At 41.7% G+C, this 19446-nt stretch overlaps 1 protein-coding gene across 2 annotated transcripts in view; it reads right to left on the bottom strand.

Moving 5' to 3' along the window:
• Positions 1–19446, bottom strand: part of MAP3K20 (mitogen-activated protein kinase kinase kinase 20) — a 170028-nt gene that overhangs the window by 6813 nt on the left and 143769 nt on the right. For both annotated transcript variants that reach the window (XM_045779685.2, XM_045779680.2), the window contains exons 15-18: positions 19179–19241; positions 18133–18225; positions 2774–2890; positions 215–289 (exon numbers count right to left, since the gene is read on the bottom strand). In XM_045779685.2, coding sequence (XP_045635641.2) covers positions 215–289; positions 2774–2890; positions 18133–18225; positions 19179–19241 — 348 coding nt within the window. The remainder of the gene's footprint in view (positions 1–214; positions 290–2773; positions 2891–18132; positions 18226–19178; positions 19242–19446) is intronic.

The following is a 19446-nucleotide window of genomic DNA, read 5'->3' as shown; positions in this document are numbered from 1 at the left end:
TGAATTACCACCTCAGTCTTTATCTAGGTGAGAATATCCTGTTCTCTTTCCTTACCAACATTTTGTTAGAGTAATTATATTAATCTTCCCATATTCATGTTGGTTAAGTAGTTTCTCTTCCAATTTTAAGCCCTACGAGGGAGCAAATAAATTCCCACTGAGAAGCTGATGGTAAAGCCACCAGCACCCCACCCCTCCCCAGCACCAAGCTTACCTCATAGGTGACAGTGCATTCTACAGTCTGATTTTCCAGTATTCCTACAGTCCACTTCTCCATTACAAATGGGGGCTGAAAAACAAAAGTTAGGATGATGTAGAGCCTTCCCTGCTATAGAATGTCTTTGAGGCCAGCTGTGCCATATGCAATTCGCAAATGGGGCATAGTGTCAGATTATCATGAAAGTCATGTTGTTGGTTCACATGTGATTACTCACAACATGCTAATGTTATGGGTGTTGGTTTTCATAAGACATCTTTTTCTATAATTATAAACAGCTAGTCTTAGTCCCACCGTCTTCTCTTCTCCAATATACTGCTCAACCTATCATTAGGTCATTTATTCACGCTAATGTTTTAAAGTATCAGTAGAAAGTTTTCTCATATTTAAGAGAAAGTCTTAACAATGTATACCCCAATGTGCCTTCCTTGAGTGCAAGCAGCCCCTGAGTTAGTGGCTTCAACAACTACTCTGCTTTTCCCTGTTTCTGGCCGTCCAGCTATCGGGCTGTGTGTGCAGATGAAACTGTGGTGACATTTCCCCACTGTATTAAAACAAAGGGTTAATGAAGAAGCCTATGCCTTTCAAGGGGAAAATATGTCACCCCAAAACATGTCACTCTGGCATATGTATTATATTTTTAGCTGAAGGCCATCAAAACCCAGCAGACTCAAGAAAAACTTCTACCTCTCCTGTAACTGCCTAAAAGAATTTAGATAGGGCACCTGGCCCAGAAAGAGAGCTATTATCAGAGATAACTTTTATCTGAAAGACCTATCTGCATGGCATGGCAAGCTTCTAATTATCAAACATCTGCTCTTCTTATCTTCCTGTGAATTGCCTTCCTCCCCTTTGAAGCCCCAGGCCCCTGGCTCATTCCTTAGCTCAAGATGGCACATAAGCCTAAACTGCCTGACTTGCCCTTGAGTCTATCTTTGGGGCTCCTGTATGTACAAAATTAAATTCTCCTCCTGTTAATCTGTCTTGTGCCATTTTAATTAGCAGACTAACGAAAGAACTTAGAAGGGTAGAAGGAAACTTTTTCACCCTGACACCTTGGGTCCTATTTTAGTTTTGATGAAAATGGTCCTTATTATAAGTGAATCTCCACTCTCTTAACCACCCTCCCTCCCTGCATTCTAGCTTTCAGGTTATAAATGACCCACTGGGCTTGAGATGGGTACAAAGCACATGTGGTAGTGATTTAACTGGGCTCTCTCTCTTTTTTTTTTTTCTTTCCTCCTCTTTTTTAAATGAGGATTGTTATGATTCTGTCAATATTAAAAAGTTCTACAGATTTTGAATGGTCTGTCCCAATCCTATTTTTCCTATAACCCCAGTTAATGTTGGTGTGTGATGTTGCAGAAGATGTGCTTCCCTGGAAGTGCATATGTGGCATTATACCAGAAACACCTGTATTTGGGTTTACAACTCTACCCTGTCATTTTTGCTGTGAGCAGCTTCCTTCTGTTAGCAGGCAAGGACTAGGATCTTGCTTTTAAATGGCATAGGTTGGGCAGAAAGAGCAAGCATCTGTCCAGTTTTCAAGACATAAAAACATAGTATGTCCCAACAGAATCAGGGAAAGTTAAAACCAGAGCATAACCTTTACAGATAAATAACACCATTGAAATAACTCCCAGTTACTCAGAAGATTCCAACAATGAATATCAAATCAATCGACTGGATGAATACACTTGTAAATTAAAAGGACTTGGATGCTTAGCAATCTTATGCCTAGGAAGGAACACATTTGCAAGTCTAATGCTGTGGTTTTGAAGACTCTTCACTTCTCCACTTGTGTTTGTACCCAGGTTCTTCTTTGCTACAAACCCCATTTTCTTCACTGAAACCAAATACACCGTTCATAGGATACTCAAGAATGGCTTACGTGAAGTTTTGAGTGACTGTCCAATGGATATCATGGTTAGTTACCTGAGTTGTTGACCTTCTGTTGAAGTCTCATATGTATTTTTTCAGTATTGGATTTTTTTTTCCATTTTGGGAGAAGCTAAGCATTTCTCGGAGTCTGTCTTCTCTGTTGTACTGGATGTACTTCTACCACAGGCCCTAAAGTAGTGAGGTACTCTGTGGCTCGAGGTGTGAACTCCAGGAAGCCAACAAGACATCGACATGTGCTTCATGAATAACCTCCCCTCAGTCCTTCAAGAATTGAAGACAAGAAAGCCTTCTTCCTTCCAAGTTTTTCAAAGTTTAAAATGACCCCAAAGTTGAGGTAAATATTTTCATGATTGCCATTTTCTTTCCTTTAGTAAGTGATGGAGTAAGTGTAAAGAAATAAAGAAGAAAGTTTTTTAAAAAATTAAAGGACACTTTTTTGGTGGTACTTTTTAGTTCACACAGCATAAGTGGAATTTTAACAAAAAACTATTATGATCTCAATCTGCTAAATAAAATGTGCCTTTCAACAGCCAGCTTGAGGCCCAGCTGATGTGAACATCGACAAGCACAAAAGCACACTGCTGGGGGATTTTAATGTCTTTGTTTGATATCTGTGAATTCAAAAAAGCTTTTAAGCCGTAAATAGAACCCTACCTTTGTCATCTTTAAAATCTCTGCATCGGGTAGGTTAGTGTTGAATGTCACATCTTTGATGTAGGTTATTGCAATTTCATCCCCATCCATCTCCATATACATTTTCCACTTACAATCCTGGAATTAAAAGCAAAATTATAGAATTTCAGAAATTGAAACAATTTGTTTTAGTTTCAATGTTTTGTAACACGAAGTTTTCTGAATGAAATATTATTGAAGTATTTTTTTTCCTCTTTTGAAAAAACGACATGAAATTAAATCTTTTTATATATCAAAATAACCCCCGGTTAGTGCAGTCTTGAGACATAATTCATCAATGTAAATGTGCTGTCACAGGAGTTGCAAACTCAAAGTCCTAAAGGAGCCAGGCAGATAATAAAAATGAGTAAAGCCAGGCAGTTTCATTATAGAGCCCTAAATTGTAATCTTTCAAAGTAGACCCATTTAATTTACATATTAAACATTGTTTGTTAGAATATTTTTTCATTCACACAAAGAAATGTGGACTTCCCATTTTGAAATATAAGGCCCTCTTGATCTAACTTTCACTTTTCCAGTATTGATAGTAATATAGGCTCAAGAAATAGCTCACTTTCCTCTTAACAGGAAGGAAAACTGCAAACGTGATATATGGTGACTGATAACTGGCCCATGTGTTGGGGAGTTGTGGGAGGGTTAGGACACTGGGGGCTAAAGGGCATCTGCCCTAAAGGGACAGCCACTCAGCTTCTGTTGATTGTCTCCATGTGGGAATATGAGCTCAGTCTTGCTAGGTCCTTTGAGGTTTCATGAAAAGCTGGATATCTGGATTTTTATGTGAAACCTCTAGATTTTTTAAATGATGTTAAATTTTCAGTAAAACCACTCTGTAGTAAAAAAGTGCTCTACGTCATTAGTCAGGGGAATGTGAATTAAAATGTCACCACAATGAGATACCACTATATGCCCACCAAATGGCTAAGATTGATAACATCAAATGTTGGCCAGGATTTGGAGCTACTGGATTGCTGGTAGAAGTGTGAATGGTACAATCACCTCGGGGAAGTTTTGGCAATTTACTATGAACATATATCTGTATATATAAACATCTATTCGATGACCAGAAATTCAACTCCTAGGTATTTACCCAAGAGGAATGAAAAAAGACTTGTACAGTGTTGTTCTGAGCAGCTTTACCATAATAGCCAACCCCCCCCCCAAACAAAACAAAACCCCAGAAATAGGCCAGGTGTTCATCCTTAGGGGAATGGGTGTGATATATTTGTAGAATGGAATGTTACTTAGTAATGCAAAGGAACAAATCACTGATGCAGCAACATGGCTAAATCTCAGAAACATTATAGTGAGTGAAAGAAGTCTCATACCAAAAAAATAACATACAAAGGATTCCGTTCATATAACATTCTAGAACAGATAAAACCAATCTATGGTGGAAAACATTCAGAAGGGTTTGCTTCTGCAGATGGGGATTGAGTGGGAAGGGGCATGATGAGACTTTCTGGGGGTGCTAACACTCTGTTCATAGGGGTTTGGGTTACATAGGCATATGCACTTGTCAAAACTCAGTGATTGTATACTTAAGATGTGTGTACTTCTTATTGAATTCTAATATACTGAGGTATGTGTAGTGTACTGCTGTCTGCAGATTACTTTGAAATGCATCAAAAAATAAGGATTGATTGATATATGGCTAGAGTGATAGATATGTGATAAGGCAAGTAGAATAAAATGTTAGTGGCTGAATCTAGGAGGCGGGTACAGGAGGGTTCACTATAAATATTTTTTAACTTTGCTGTATGAATAATTTAATAATAAAAATGTGGGGGGACAAACACTGTGTGTGCAATTAAAAGGAAAAATAAGCCATGTCTTTGCACCCAATTGGACCCCTGGACCATAAATTCACCTTCTCTCATGTTATTTGAAGAATGAAGGATTCTGAGAGGTTAAGGATAATGTACCAAGTACCTTACATGCTGAAACTAGAAAATGCTCTCATAGAAGTAGACCTGGAATGTCTCCTGAGCAAGCTCAGACAAAATTATTATGGAAAAACACTAACAAAGAGGCTGTTGAAAACCTGTTGGCTTCAGCAGGAGGCTGGGGGAGCTCAATGTTTTAAGAAAGCTTCTAGACAAATTGCAGAACCAAGCAGGGACCATGCCTGAGGGGAATGACCCTCTTTGCCCAGCCACATTCACAAGACGGAGAGCCAATTAGTGAAGGAAAAGGTCTATTCAATAACGTGAAAACCGAGCTCTCGGCCAACGTAAGTCAAATTAGTCGCTCAGAATGGACAAATCTCTCAGTATTTCTTTGTTTTGGAGCCACCGCTGCCCCGGCAACGTGGGCCCTGAGATAACTGGGCAGGATAATGACTGTTTGGAGTCATGATTGCTCTTCTCTGAAATGGCAAGAGCCTTCTCAAGCAGTGGCTAGAATAAAAAGCCTTAGAAAAGATGAATTTTACTTCTATCTTTTTCTTTTGCCTGTCCAGTTTTGGAATTAAGTGAGTCAAATCACAAGTGAAAGACTTCAGGTTGGGTGGAAATGCCCGATTCCCTCTGCTCCACTCTCCTACCTCACAGCCCGAGAACTCTCCTTGACCTCAGGCCGGCGGGCAGACCCTACTGTGCACAGGCTCAGAGCAGCTCTCTGTTGAGAAGGGGCTGACAGGTGGGAACTCACATTTGTGGAGTGCTTCATCTGCTCCAGGCATCTGCTGGGTACTGACATGGTGCTATTTTGTTCGATATCCACAGTAACCCTGCAAGTTAGCTTTACTTTCCCATTAGGTGAGGAAAAATGAGGCTCAGATAAATAAGGAACTTTCGCAGGGCTTCCTGGCCAGTAAGTGGTGGAGGTGAGGTTATAATACCACAAGGCTGCCTGGCTCCAAAGTTGGAGGAGTTACCAAGAGGGAAGGGCAGTTGGGACGGGTGGCAGGATGTACTCACTGGTTGGTTTTCAGAGCTCCACCATTGGACTAGCTATCGACAACAGGCAAGTGGGAGAAGGACTAGAGGATATCTGGCTAATACAACCAAAAAAGCAAGTGGTGACATGTCCTCCCCTGCAGCAACTGCTTCCCTGTTCCCCAGAGTCCAACTTGGAAAAACAAGGATCCCCGTAATAAGGTTACAGACCTTTTACTTTTCACATGTTTTCTCTTATCTGAAAGAAAGGCTTTTACCTGCACCCTAAAAGATAGTGCAGAAGCAATAAAACGATACTCAAAGGCATTATAAGACAAGGGGAGCATTATCCATTTCGTTAAATTACAAAGCTGGGTGGGAAAGGAAAAGAATTTGCTGTGTTCACCTAAATTATTAACCTAATCTGTCAGTGCCCTGACATAATTGCTAGTTTTTTTCAGGGCATCTATGATTTCATTGTTACCTAGTTAAGAAAAGTAACCCACAAATAAAGTCATGGAATTCTTTAAATTCTGCTCAATTTCTTATTACCCTCAGGTACTCCTGGCATTTTTACTACACATCGAGTCATTAAATTGTCAATGAGCGTTGCTCACAGCTACCAGGATTTAAACAAGGTATTGAATTCCACAGGACCCAACTGAGACAGGATGCCATGTAATGAGTTCTTGACCAATCGATCATTGAAAAGGTTTTCATAACAGTAAGGTGAACTAAATCATCAATAACATCACTAAAAGTAACAACTGTGCATATTTATGAGCCTAATTTACAGTCTTACATGCAAAATTGCTACCTTTTCCGTTTCTTGGTAGAGACCGGGTAGTGGGAATGTGGGCTTGGATTTAAAAACCATTCACTTTTACCAGGGTGAACTATTGATTTTGGCCTGATGTGAGTGACAGAAACATGGGTATTGATTTTTGAATCGGAAACATTCAAGAGTCACTGTGGACGTCTCGAGAACAACTCTCAAATCCTGACAGACAGAAATCAAAAGCAGACAACTCTGTATTCTCAGAGCCCACGGGAGTCTCAGTGGACTCCTTTTCCAAAACCATTTCACCCCTGGCAGTCTGAAATGGCCCCGTTCCTTTCTCGTTTGGTTTAAAGTGTTGATGATAATTGTTAAGATAGAAATAATATCGAAAAGGAAAACACATTAAGCCGTTACTGGAGGAGTAGCAGGGCATGACGTGAAAAGAGGACAGTTAAAGTCCAACTCTCTGAGCTTGAATCCCAGTTTTGTCACCCCCCCCCCAACCTTAGCCACTATACCACCTGTTTGAATCTCTGTTTTTTATTCACAAGTGGGTTATTGTGTTGTGTGAGGATGAAATGAGATAATGTAAATAAAGTACTCAGCACAGTGCCAGAGCCAAATTAGGAGCTTGCAAAGGAGCAATTATAATTATTGTTACAATATTAGTCCCCAGCACAGCTCCAGTGAGTTTATCAGACTAGCCAGCCCACCGTCCAGTAACCATCTAAGATTGGGACTTGGCCAGAAGTTGAGTGCGCTTTGACAGGCAGGACGGTACAGCGTATTTAGAAAAGGGATCCAGCCAGAGCAGGCGGGCTGGGTCAGAGCATCTTACTTGGGCAGGAGTTTGGGGATCCAGAGGATACTGAATAAGTCTGGTGCCAAGGAACGTATCAGTGTTGCAAAAAAAGGTGTGGCCAGTGGCAACATAACAAGGACTGGTCATATAATAAATAGAAGAGGGAAGAAACTTGTATCTTCCGACACAGATGGATTATATAAGCACCAGTTCCGCCCTTTCCTGCTTCCACAGATCCTAATGCAGCCCTACCAATGGGCACCAGTGGATGTCTGGAGGAAATGGCTATGAGAGGTGATTGACAGCCCAAGAGCCCTGTCTTACCGAGGAAACTGAAGCATAGAGAGATGAGGTAATTTGAGCAAGATCACATAGACAGCAAGTGGTGGAGTTCAGGCTTGATGCTGGATGGTCTCTTGGCTGCTATAACGAGCAGGTTTCCAAACCCTCAGTCTTTTCTGCATCCTGAACTTTTCCTTGTTATGGGTACAAAGCTAAGAATTACAGCACAGAGGAGTTCTGTCTTGCAGAGTCAACAAACCGTCCAGATTATCTTGGTGAATTCCTTTGTAAGTCTCCATGGCAGAGACTGAAATGCTCAGTCTCTAATAAGCCCAACATAGCGTATTTCCCCCCCACCCTTATTGAAAAAGATCCTCATTAAAAGTGCAGATGCTGCCATTCCACTGTCTGTCTGTCTGTCTGCTCCTTTCCTTGATTCATCTGGCCAGTATTTGGAATCACCAACACTTTCCTCCAGCCCTGGCTCAGGCTGTGTAGCTAGGCATGACTTCCACTCTCCAAACCAGAAACAACCTGCTCCCATCTAGTTGCACAAGCGGATCGTGGGGACAGGTCCGACTACCGTGGATTTTTTTATTTCATAGCTAGATTCCCTCCCAAGAGAACGTTCTCACTCTTCAAATTTGTATCTTGGTGCACATTTCGAGGGAATGCTACTACTAATCAGTAGGAAAAAGGCACTGGTGCAGGAGCAGTGCTGGGCCCTTGGGATGTTCTTTGCTTTGAGTAGCAAAAAATGGCTATCCAAACCTTTCCACTAACTGGATCATCTGCCTCTCAGTGCAAATCTACGAGAAATGAATGGAATTTTGTAGGGAAGAGGGGAGTTTTTGCATTTGAAACTGATGAAAAGAATGACAGTGCTGTTGGGTGCCCAGGATATGTACTATTTATCTAAGCAGCTGCTGAAATACCTGGATAATTTTAGAAGCAAGTGTGGTTAATGGAGGAGGAGAAAGCATTCCATTTGCACCACTTCTGCATTGCCAATTTTGTTAAAAAATTTTCTGAATTAAGATTACTGGCCAAGTAAAACAGAAACTCTTAACACTATGAAGATAAAACCCTAAACAACACTCAGTTAATGCTAGTTTAAGTATCTCTTTGTGAGAAATCACTATTACATTCTTTGCAAGCTGTTTAAAATTCTTTGGAGTTCCAAGCTAGTACAAGTGATGCCAAACATAGACATCCCTTCTCCCTCCCACCCCCCCCCAAAAAAAAAGATGGAAGGAAGGGAGGGAGTACAAAGAAATGATCCATATAGAGGTAAATTTTGCTATTAGAAAAAGGGATTGAAGATAGCACAGAAATTAACTTTAAATATTGTTTCAAGTTCTAGGCAGTTCAGGGACAACAATCAATCGGTTGCTCACTCTCTCTTACAAATATGAACACTATAGATAAACCTTAAAGAATCTAGGGCCAAGATTATTCAGGATATTTCAGAGGGAAACAGACCCCACATTAGACTTTCAGGCTCCTAGAGATCACTTCTACCTGCAGATTACAAACAAAAAAAATTTTGATATATTTTTTATTGAGGTGGTATATACTTTGCAAACAATAAAATGCTCAGATTTTTAAGTGTACCAGTTGATGAATTTTGACAACTCTATGCACCAGCGTAACCACCCAAACAAACTAGATATTCCCACTACCCTAGAAAGTTTCCTCATGTCCCTTCCCAGCGGATGCTCCCCGCACAAGTGGAGGTGCCCACTCTTCCCATTTCTATCACCATAGATTCATTTTGCCCGCTCCAGAACCTGACCAAATTGGAACTTGACAGTAAGCACTTGTATTTGTTTGGCTTCTTTCACTCGGCATGGTGGTTTTGAGATTTGTCCATGTTACTTAATCCTTCCAGCCTTACCCTGTTGCAGATAGCCCTATCTCCATTTTACAGATGAGTAGACTGAGGCTCAGAAAAATGCAGAGATTTGCGTCAAGTTCACTTAGCTGCGCCGGGGCCGGAATTTAGGTCCTGGGCATGCCTAGTCTAATGGTAAAGACATTGAGTTTTAAAATCCCATCTCTGTCTTCCCCCTTCCGTCTCCCCTGCCCCCCACAGATGGAGAAAAAGAAATATCACCAGAGATTGCTCAGGATTCTAGCAAAGAGGTCCCTCCACCTTAGGCCTGTATGGAGGAAACATTTTAAAATATAAAACAGAAGTCGGAATAAACTTTTTAAGATTCAAGAGGGGAGAAAGGGAAACAGTCTCCTAGCAGGTGACTGTGTCGGAAAATGTAAGAAGTAGCGTAAGATGAAATAAAAAATGCGGTGGAACTGTTGGTCATGCTGGTATTAAAAGTAGTAAGATGTTGATGATTTAGGCCTCCGAAGGCTCCTTTCCGTGCGTTGCTATTATGTAGCTCAGCTGCTGAAACCTGCTGTTTTAAAGGCAGGAGAGCGGAACATCCCGTGATAGCACCTGGGTTATTTATCATTATGGATAAGCCCGCTACTCTCTATTTTATTATGCTGCCTTTAAAAAGAAGATAATGCAAGTACGGTTAATTTGCTTCTCTTCTTTATCTATACGGTGTCATGACCCATCGCGGCTTTGTCCCACGAGATGTGTTTTTCAACCAAAAAGAAACCTACAAGAAGCTCTCCCTAAAAATTCCATTAATAACCTCTTTCAGCGCGTATAGGTTGCAGGGTCTGGAACTAAGAATGTTTTAATCTCTTCAGCAAAACAATGTCTCATAATGATGTACAGGACTATTGCTGTACTGATGAAGAATCATACATAATTCAGCACCTTTCACTTGGCACCACTGTGATGTCCTCATTAGCCGTGGCTCACAGTGTCTGTCAGATGGTGTCCATGCGAACGCAGGCATTATATTGTCTTTGAGATGTGCAGCTGCTTCCATGACACTGCCAGTATATAAAAACATGACGCCGGTTTGTTTTATTTAGTGCTCAACCTTCCAGTTTGTAAAAACAAGGCTGACACAGAGCCTGACATGAGGCAGTGAAAATAATTAGCTCTCATTTTCTCAGCCTTCTATTTCCTTCTCCCCGCTGTGTTCTCTTTCCACTAAACCACCACATGTCAGTCGGAATGGGAGGCAATTAGCGGGCTCATTTCAGTCCCCACAACTGTGCTGAAAAGAAAGTATTTATGATGGCACAATGAACAGCTGAAAGATTAAATAACATTTGCCTTTTGAAAAGAAAATGACTTCTAGCTAAATGGGCAATTTTTGATTATTCTCAAACAAGCTTAGAGTAGTTGGTTTTTAAAATACAAGAAAGGAAAATGAGTCATTTTTAGGTGAAAGAATCAAATAAAACTTGACACAGTAATGCAAATAACTGATGTTTTATTGCAAAATATGTAAATGCGTTATACCCTTAACAATGGCTTGTGTCTAAGGTCAGGGCAGATTGGTGCCAACTAGACACCAGTAGAGATAAGGTTGTTATATTGCCTTTTGGGGGCTTGTTATTGGAGTTATGTATGAAAAAGGGACTTTAGGGATGCTGTTAAAAGGAAAGAAATCAATGGAGACATACTTTCATATGATGCGTGACACACTTGACTACCTGAAATGGTTTAGATGTTAGCTGACATGTTTGGAAAGGGCTTTCTCGTTTTAGGGTTTTTGGGGGGTTTTTAAATTCTATTTAGAATTGGAAGGTACTAGGTATTCATCTTGGGAAAAAAACAGTCTTGCTATTGATTTTTGAATAATTAAGAATCTATTCTTAAGACTGAGTTTCTTAACCAATATAGAAGGTGTTCTAGCTTACCTAATTACTGTGTAAGCTTTTTTTAAATGCTGGCCACTGGGCTGCAAATTGACTTTTATCCAGGACACTCAAAAATATTAAAACAGTTTGCTAAATTCTCCTCCCTTCCCATGACTTCAGAGGTGATGCCAACAATTATGATTTTGGAAAAAAAAAAAAAACAACGCCAAAGCACTGGCCTAGTTAGTAGGCACTGTTTACCAGTGATGTCCAGGACTGATAGAGTTGTTATACATCTTTGTTTTTCTGATGCAGTGCTTTTAATTTGATTGCAAATAATCAGTCCCTATTATAGTTGATTATTCTCAATACCGAATTTTTGGTTCCGGAAACAAAAGTTATTGTGAGTTATCAAGATCTTCTCTGTGCAGTGATCCTCAGTAGCTTTGAAAATCTGCTCCTAAAAGCAAAGATGTCCTCTCTTAGGATCAACTGTGCCTGTCATCATGGAGTCAACAACTATGACTGTTGGAACATTTTAAACAATCACAAATTGAAATTTTGTTTCTCTGTCTCCATTAAGTCTGTTCTTACTCTTTACAAACTCAAATCCTAATTTTTGATCCATACATACGGTCAGTGTATCTATATAAGCCAGTGGCATCTGAAGGAAGTCTGAGCCAACTCCGGCTTCACTAGGAAACTGGACTTCTCCGTGAGCTGATTACACATATTGTTACAGCTAGACACCAACAGTAACGTGTTTGTCACATAGTCAGACCTGTGTTTTATCATGTAGACTTCCTTGCTGTTCCCTATCTTAAATTCAGGGTCTTAAGAAGACCACGAGTGATCCAGTGGTGTGCTGGAACTGCCGTCACGTGCTGGTGGCTCATACCTCTTCCCAGCTTCAAGTTCAGCGGCATCAGATTGGTAACTCGAAATTGGCCAGGGTGAAAATATTTCTACCATAGAGATCTGCAAACACCGCAGGTCAGGGCTGTTTTCTCCCATTGTGAGACATTTTCGGGTGCGCCGTTTCTACATGTGACTGCCAGTCTGTCAGCAAGTATGTGCTGAGCGGCTCTGCTCTGGTTCTGTAGGCGGTGGCTTGACCCGTTTGGGGAAGTAGAGCCCCATTGTGATTAGGAATCGCAGCAACTCATGCAGTCAGATTCTGAGCTGCATTTGCTGCTTCCAGGTCCCTTAAAAGTTGTATTTCTTCTAGAACTCTGCCACTGAAGGCTCATACACTCAGGCACACCAACGTGTATGTGTACATATATTTTTCCCCCTGAAAAATAGTTGATCATGGGAAGTAAACTTCCTTACACCACATTTGTAATAAATGCAAGATATATCAATGTAAAGCACTGCTTGTAGCTGTTGTGAAATTTACAAAAAGTGTTGGCTTTTACTTCCTTACAAAATCCTTTTCTTTGTGCCCTGTTATTTTATTCATGTTTATCTGTACACTTATAAAAATTACACAATAGAGGGGGAAAAAAGCCCTATTTGACAGTTTTTGATATTTACAGTACTCTGAGAAAGGGCCTGGAGATTCAATTAAGTTTATTAAACGCAACATTTTATACACAATCCACTAATAAAGACCTAAAAGCACGATAGTAGGTGGGAAGTATTTGCAATAACGCAGGGCTTCTAAACCTGCTTCTAACCTCTCGGTGAAACGACCAGAGGTGCAGAACTACGGACCGAATTGCTTCTGGAGAGGCGTGGGGGCCAGGCTGCGTGTGGCCCGCGCAGAGGGAGCCCGGGGGACAGCGCCGCCCGGTAAAGCCTTCCGCTCTGATGGGGGCCCTTGTTCCCCTTCCACACCTTCAAGATGCTCCTCTTACTTTCTCTTTCCCGTTCACTTGCTCTTTCAGAATTCCGCTCAAAAGAAAATCGGAAGCGATGGCCCTCTGGTAGGAAGTACCGGAGTCCAGGCACCTGTCTTTCAGGGTCCACTGGAGACACGGGGGTGTTTCCCAGGCCTGTCCCCTGACTGTCGGGGCGTTCAGCTTTCAGCTTAGACCCGTAGGTTTCCGCGCCTCCCTGGGGAGAGGAAGGACTTGGGCCACAAGGGGCAAAGTCGGTGACTGTCCAGCGCGCACAAGGAATGCATGATTCCCCAGGTAGTTCCTTCCTAACCCTGCTTTTGAATTTTTATGACACAGTCTCAGAAAGTTTCTTGGGGAAAAAACTGCTGGGTGATTTGATAGTTTATTCCTTGGCAATTTGAGAATCAATATTGTTGACTGGCGAGTTTATACGAGATATAATAATAAACTCTACGGAGTTGAATATGTCAGTAAAAAAGGGTGGTTGCCACCCCCGGGGGCGGGTGTGTGTGTGTGTGTGTGTGTGTGTGTGTGTGGTGCATGGAGCTATCTGAGATTCTGGAAGCCTTTTTCCTTTTGTGTGAAGTCGAAGGCCTTAGATTACAAAATGCAAGGCATTTCCCACACAAAATAAAAAGTGGTAATTTAGTATTAAGTGTCCCCCAAATTATCTTTTTATTACCAATATGCCTATTTGGGGGGATGATGATACTTTCCAGAAAGGGGATTATGACAAGTGGTTGAGTCCTTGGACTTGATCTGCCCCTAACTAGGTGGGGCCTCTGGATAGGGAATTTTCTCTCTGCCTTCCTCAGTTCCTCCTGGACACAATATAGGGATGACACTCCCTGGGATGGCAGCTTGTAACAATTACATGAGAAAAATGTTTGAAAAGCACTTACCACACTGTCTGGCAGAGGTATGAAATAATAATAATTATCAAGCATTTCAAGCCTGAGCACAGGAAAATTTTGAGTTGAGAAAGACCCCATTTCTGCCAATTCCACTGTTAAAACTTCAGGATTGCCTCAACATATAGCATTATTTAAATTAATAATTTACTCTTTAGAAATTGGATTGTATATCAAACTCTTTTGATATACACGAGTAGAACCCATTCTCACTTACTGTTAATTTAAATTGCCAGTGAAACCTTTGGTCTGTTCGTATTTTCCCTGCCAGTTTGTCTCACAAAAGAAAGAAAAAAAGCCTACTTCGTTTGTGTGAGAATTCTCAAAGTATGTATGGGGCTTTTGCCTGCTGAGGTCCTGCTCTCCAGAGGGTGCAGCAGGAAGACGGATCACAGCAAGGTGGCATGTAGTGGCACTTGGCCACTCTATCCGGCATATAGACACTCAAATGTGAATGGTTTTCCTCAGTTGAACAAATCAACCTCACTTTTGTGCCAAAATCCATCTGGTTGTAAAATGAGGCTAAGAAAAAGAATTGTATCTGAATTCTTAGAACAAAAGGCTGACAGTCTTACAACAAAAGGCTTTTTCCTCTTTATGTATTTGTATATTTGTGTCCAAGGTCATATTTTCTTTCTCTCCTCCTAGTAGGCCAGTTGCTGAAACAACATACCAGTTTCAAGTGGTCGTTGAGCTGGTGGGCCTTCTCAGATGCAATGGGAAAATGTAGCTATTTTCATGATAAAGTCACTGTCCTATATTCTTCCCAGTGGCTGTAACTAGAACGCATCTTTTGTTTTATTTGTAAAAGAAAAGGCGAAACAAACGGTCAAGCCGATCTCCCTGCCATGCAAACCCAGGTTTGGAGAGAACTTGCAAAGCGCCAGTGTCCTCCTGTAACTTATTCTAGTCACAGAAAGGCTTCACTTTTTCTGTGAAGATGGGTTTATGAGAACTCAGTTAGTTGGGATTTTGAGGATATCTTTTTTTCCTTGGGTTCTACCTTTAAAGGTCAAGGTAACAAGGTTTTCATGTGGGGAATTGGAATTTCAATTCAAAGCACATTTTTGGGAAAATATTTCATAATGCTGGGGTATGTAGGTTTAGAACTGGACAGTAATTTATTCTAGGATTAATCTGATGAAAATTTACAGATGGCTTAAATATCTTGGATCAGGTATGAGAGCTAGCCCATGTTTAAGAAGAAGGTAAGGATAAAGATGTAATTTCTAGTCGGAGCTCTGTCCTCGCCTCACCTAAGGCTGCTCACACATTTCCTCTTGCTCTTATGTCCTGATCAGTGATGACAACACTGTACCTTATGCATCTCACAGAAATGCCAGGGGGATAAATGAGATGATATTTATGAAATAACCTGAGCTCTTTAGAAAGAAGTACTCTAAGCATAAGCTTTAAATATTATATTCAGGAAATTATTTGCAAATGACCATGAACCTCTTCAAGCCTCATTTCAAAATCCACCCCTTCCAAAAAAGCTTTTCCTGGTTGACCTCATCCACCCCAGTGACTTCTTTCGACTTTTAGCACTGTGCCATTACATCCACTTTGTATATTTCACTTTTTATCTGTTACATTATAACATCGTCTGTCCAGCTGCTCACACTGGAAACCTCGACACCATCCTGGCTCCTCCCCCTCCCCCACCCCATTTCGTGCGGGTGACCCAGTCTGGTCAGTTCCGTCTCAGAGTCCTTGGACTCTTGGCACTTACATGGCACTGTCATCATCACCTCTCTCCTCGTCCCCTTTAACCAGGTTGTCTGCATTTCCCGCTCCCAGTCTTTCTCACGTTAGCCTGGTCCTTTCCAGTTCATCCTCCCCTGTGCTTCTAAGAGATCTTTTAAAAACAGAAATCTGATCCCATCTACTCTCTGCTTAAAACTCTTTGAACTCCTTGGTTTAGCACTTCGGATAGCTCTCGTACAGGTTGCCAGCCACTGTACTGGCCTTAACTCTCACCACACCAGTCTACCCGCTTCATGCTAAGTCCAGAGGCGGAGCTGCTCGAGGTGAGCTGTGAGATCCCATAGGAACTAACCCAAAGGAGAGTCCCTGTGTGTTCGTGGCTTGGGGCTTCTGAGTTTTTGCATGTGCTATTCCTTTTGCCTTCCATGTCTTCTCCCATCAAATAATTCCTAATGGTTGTAAAATTTTAGTTGAAGCCTCACTTCTACCAAAAAGACCTTAAGACCCTCTCTGACCCATTTCTGCATCTGCCTTCAGTGCACACAGTGTGCCCCCACTGCATGATGTGCACGATGATGTTAAAAAGAAAATCACTCTGTACTACAGCCATTCATCGATCTCGCCTCTTCCAATCAGTGGTGGGCTCCTTGCCAGCTGGAGACTATAGTTGTGATGTCGTATTCTGGTCGTCTCGCACAGAGCCAGGTCTCTGTAAATGTCCACTGAACGTGGGGTTGAAATTATGACTCTGTAGGCCTGACCAAGGGTCAGCTGACTGTCACCAGCCGCAGTGACTGTAGGCCTTGTGAACACCTGTGGCTCAAGAAGCCTACACAGCTATGGCCCAAAACAGACCACTGTTGGTCTCAAATATCATGAAATCATCCAAGTTTTTTAAAAAAGATGGATTTTTTCGTTTTCCACATTAACAAGTCATTTGTTAACTGGAAATTATTTTCTTGGTTGAGACTACTTTTGGCAAGTCTCTCTCAAGAAAGTTTTTCCCTCTTTTACTACCTACAAGCCATAAAATGGTTTAAACAGAGACTACTAAGTGCCTTGGAGTCTAGGACCTCAAAGAAGACAGGTTAAAATATGTAATTTGTTGCCCATCATGTGTACGTGGGAATGCCCACAGCTACAGAATCTCAGGGTGAGAAGGGTGCCTGGTTGTTGGTGGAGAGAGAGGATCTGACCCTCCTGCCCCGCTTTCTGTAGCTGCTTCTAACAACAGGAACAGACAGACAGTGACCCACTCGTGGAAAGAAAGGGAAGTGTCCATATACAAGAAACCTGGAGTCAGAGCCACTTTCACTCAACCAGCTTCTGTGGGAAACAAGGGAGGTGAAGGTCTCCATTCAGTGGAAGCCCCAGCAGACCTGCAGGTGCAGGCAGGACGCCCTGTCAGGTGTCTAGAAAGTGTATCTTTTGAAGCCCTGGGTGACCCTCAACCCCTCCGAACAATTTCCAGTTACTCCAAACACTGGTCTCAGGAAAGGCCTGGGATAAGCGAGGTGTGATCGGTGGCGGGCCCGGGGGCCAGCTGCGCTTACACTAGCCCGACCGTAGCAACTGGCTAGGGCTTGTAAGGAGTTGTTCGCACAAGGTCTCTTGTCTGCCTCGAAGGAAAGGTACAGGTGGTGCAGAAGAGCTTGGTTCTGCGGTCCCAGAAGCCTGTGTTCAAATCCTTATTCTGCTGCTTGCAAGCCCAGTCATCCTGGGGTGAGTCATTGACTCTACAGAGCCTCGGGTCCCTCACTTGTAACAGGGGGGAGTTGCATCTACACCTCAGTACTGGACGCCTGGGACATAGTAAGCGGTCAGTGAGTAGAAGGTATCGTCATGACTAGCTGTTTACGGTAATCCAAGGGAACGTAAACCTGCCTCCGAGGTCAGATAACTGTGCTGTACTCTGAAGTTAACATGAAGCCAAAGCCTGACCGAGCGAGTGTTGGTCAAATGCCCTGCCGTCCTATTTCGAGCTGATAATTTGGGTTTCCATATTGTACGGTTCTGCTCTCGGTGTCGTTTTACTCTCGGTATTCGAAAACAGAACCAGGAAGATGGGATGCTCGAAGCCCAGCCACATGAACAATTACTCAGATAGGCCCCGACCCCCCACCCCACCCCAAGCTTTGCTGTGAGTTTCCTTGATGGTTTGGGTGGCCTCACACAGGACTCTTCAGCTGAACAAGAGCGAGAAGACTGGATTACATAGGTTGGCAGCTTTTCAGCCAAATTCTGTTTTATGAAGCCCATCAATTTACTCAGAATTGTGTTATAGGCTGGTTGGGAGCAGGAGGAAGGTGTATGAAACCAGAGACTTCCGAGAGAGAAAAAGAGTAAATTAGATTGACATTTATCCAAAGGATTTAAAATATGAGTTACCTGTGGGCCGGTTCCTGGTTTCAAGTGAAAACCAAACACAAGTTCAAGGTTCACAATTTTTTCCTCATTTTCTTTAGGTTCATCTACTGAGTCCTAAAACATAAAAACCAAGCACCATTTATTCTAGATTTATTCAAATACGTTGTGTTTTTGCTTTTTCACTTCTCATATGAAAGAGATGATTTCTCAGCATTAGCGTTTCCATTCTAACCTACTGATTCACGTTTGGTTATTTTGGATTGAGCTCCAAATTACAATTAAAGTAAGAGAAATGACACCTTAAGCCTTTGAGAACATTTCCACATGATCTATCTCACGCTACAGATCGAGTGTCACCGTCTTACAAGGTTAGTTTTACCCTAGAAATGCACTCAGCACCTGAAGGTGCACACTAGGAGACATTCATAACGCTCGGGATGTTTGCAAGCTATTCCCAGAGAGGAGCGGTGTGCTTGCTAGAGCAGATGAGGATGAAGGGCCAAGCAGAGAACAGAATGAGCCTTCAGGAGCGTAGAGATGGAGAACCATAGTGAACGAGAAGAGTTCTGTGTATTAACTGCAAATATCTACTAACTGTGTAATAAAATATGCCATATACCTTTAGACTATATTCAAAATAAGACGTCAAATATACTAACATATTATTCAAACAATAAACCTCCCACCTCCCCACAAGGCTAGTGATAGATAATCCAGAGCCCTAGCGTGTGAATTCCTTTAGTGACTTATGTGTGGGGCAAAGGTCTCTGGGACAGGTGGGAGGCCACTGTACTAACCTACAGTGTTAATACTTAGATCCCCTAGTCACTAAGGTGACATGTGTTGTTCTTATCACGAATATATTGTTAATATTTCAACCTGCAGGAATCAAGCATGTTCAATTTATGCACATCCTAAGCTTTACTCAAAGGGCCTTTTGTTAGACAGATAATGATTAAATTTCACTTCAAACAACGGTTCCCGACATTGGCAAATTTAGGTGTGGATGTGGCAGGTGCATAGATCAATAAAATAGCACATTCTCGGTAAGAAAAAACCTTACTTACCTTAATTAGTGGTGGGAAGTGAAACAAGTTTAGGTAATCATGGGTTAATTTCTCAATGGCTGACTGCAAAAAAAAAAAAAAAACACAATAACATGACTTTATTAATGATCCGATAGTGCCGAGAGGGGATTAAAATTATTGTGCACATATAAAAGCATTCTTTATTTATGTCGCCCATAAAATATCTTGGGGATGTTACTATCCACCATCTATGGAGAATAAAACTGATTGTTCAAACTATTATAGGTAGTTTGTAATTATTTAATGG

Source organism: Ursus americanus, chromosome 1, assembly GCF_024610735.1.
Source record: "Ursus americanus isolate L20-20 chromosome 1, mUrsAme1.1.p, whole genome shotgun sequence".
In the NCBI taxonomy this organism is placed as follows: domain Eukaryota; kingdom Metazoa; phylum Chordata; class Mammalia; order Carnivora; family Ursidae; genus Ursus; species Ursus americanus.
The sequence above is the reverse complement of the archived record's forward strand: the minus strand, read 5'-3'. Positions and strand labels throughout refer to the sequence as shown.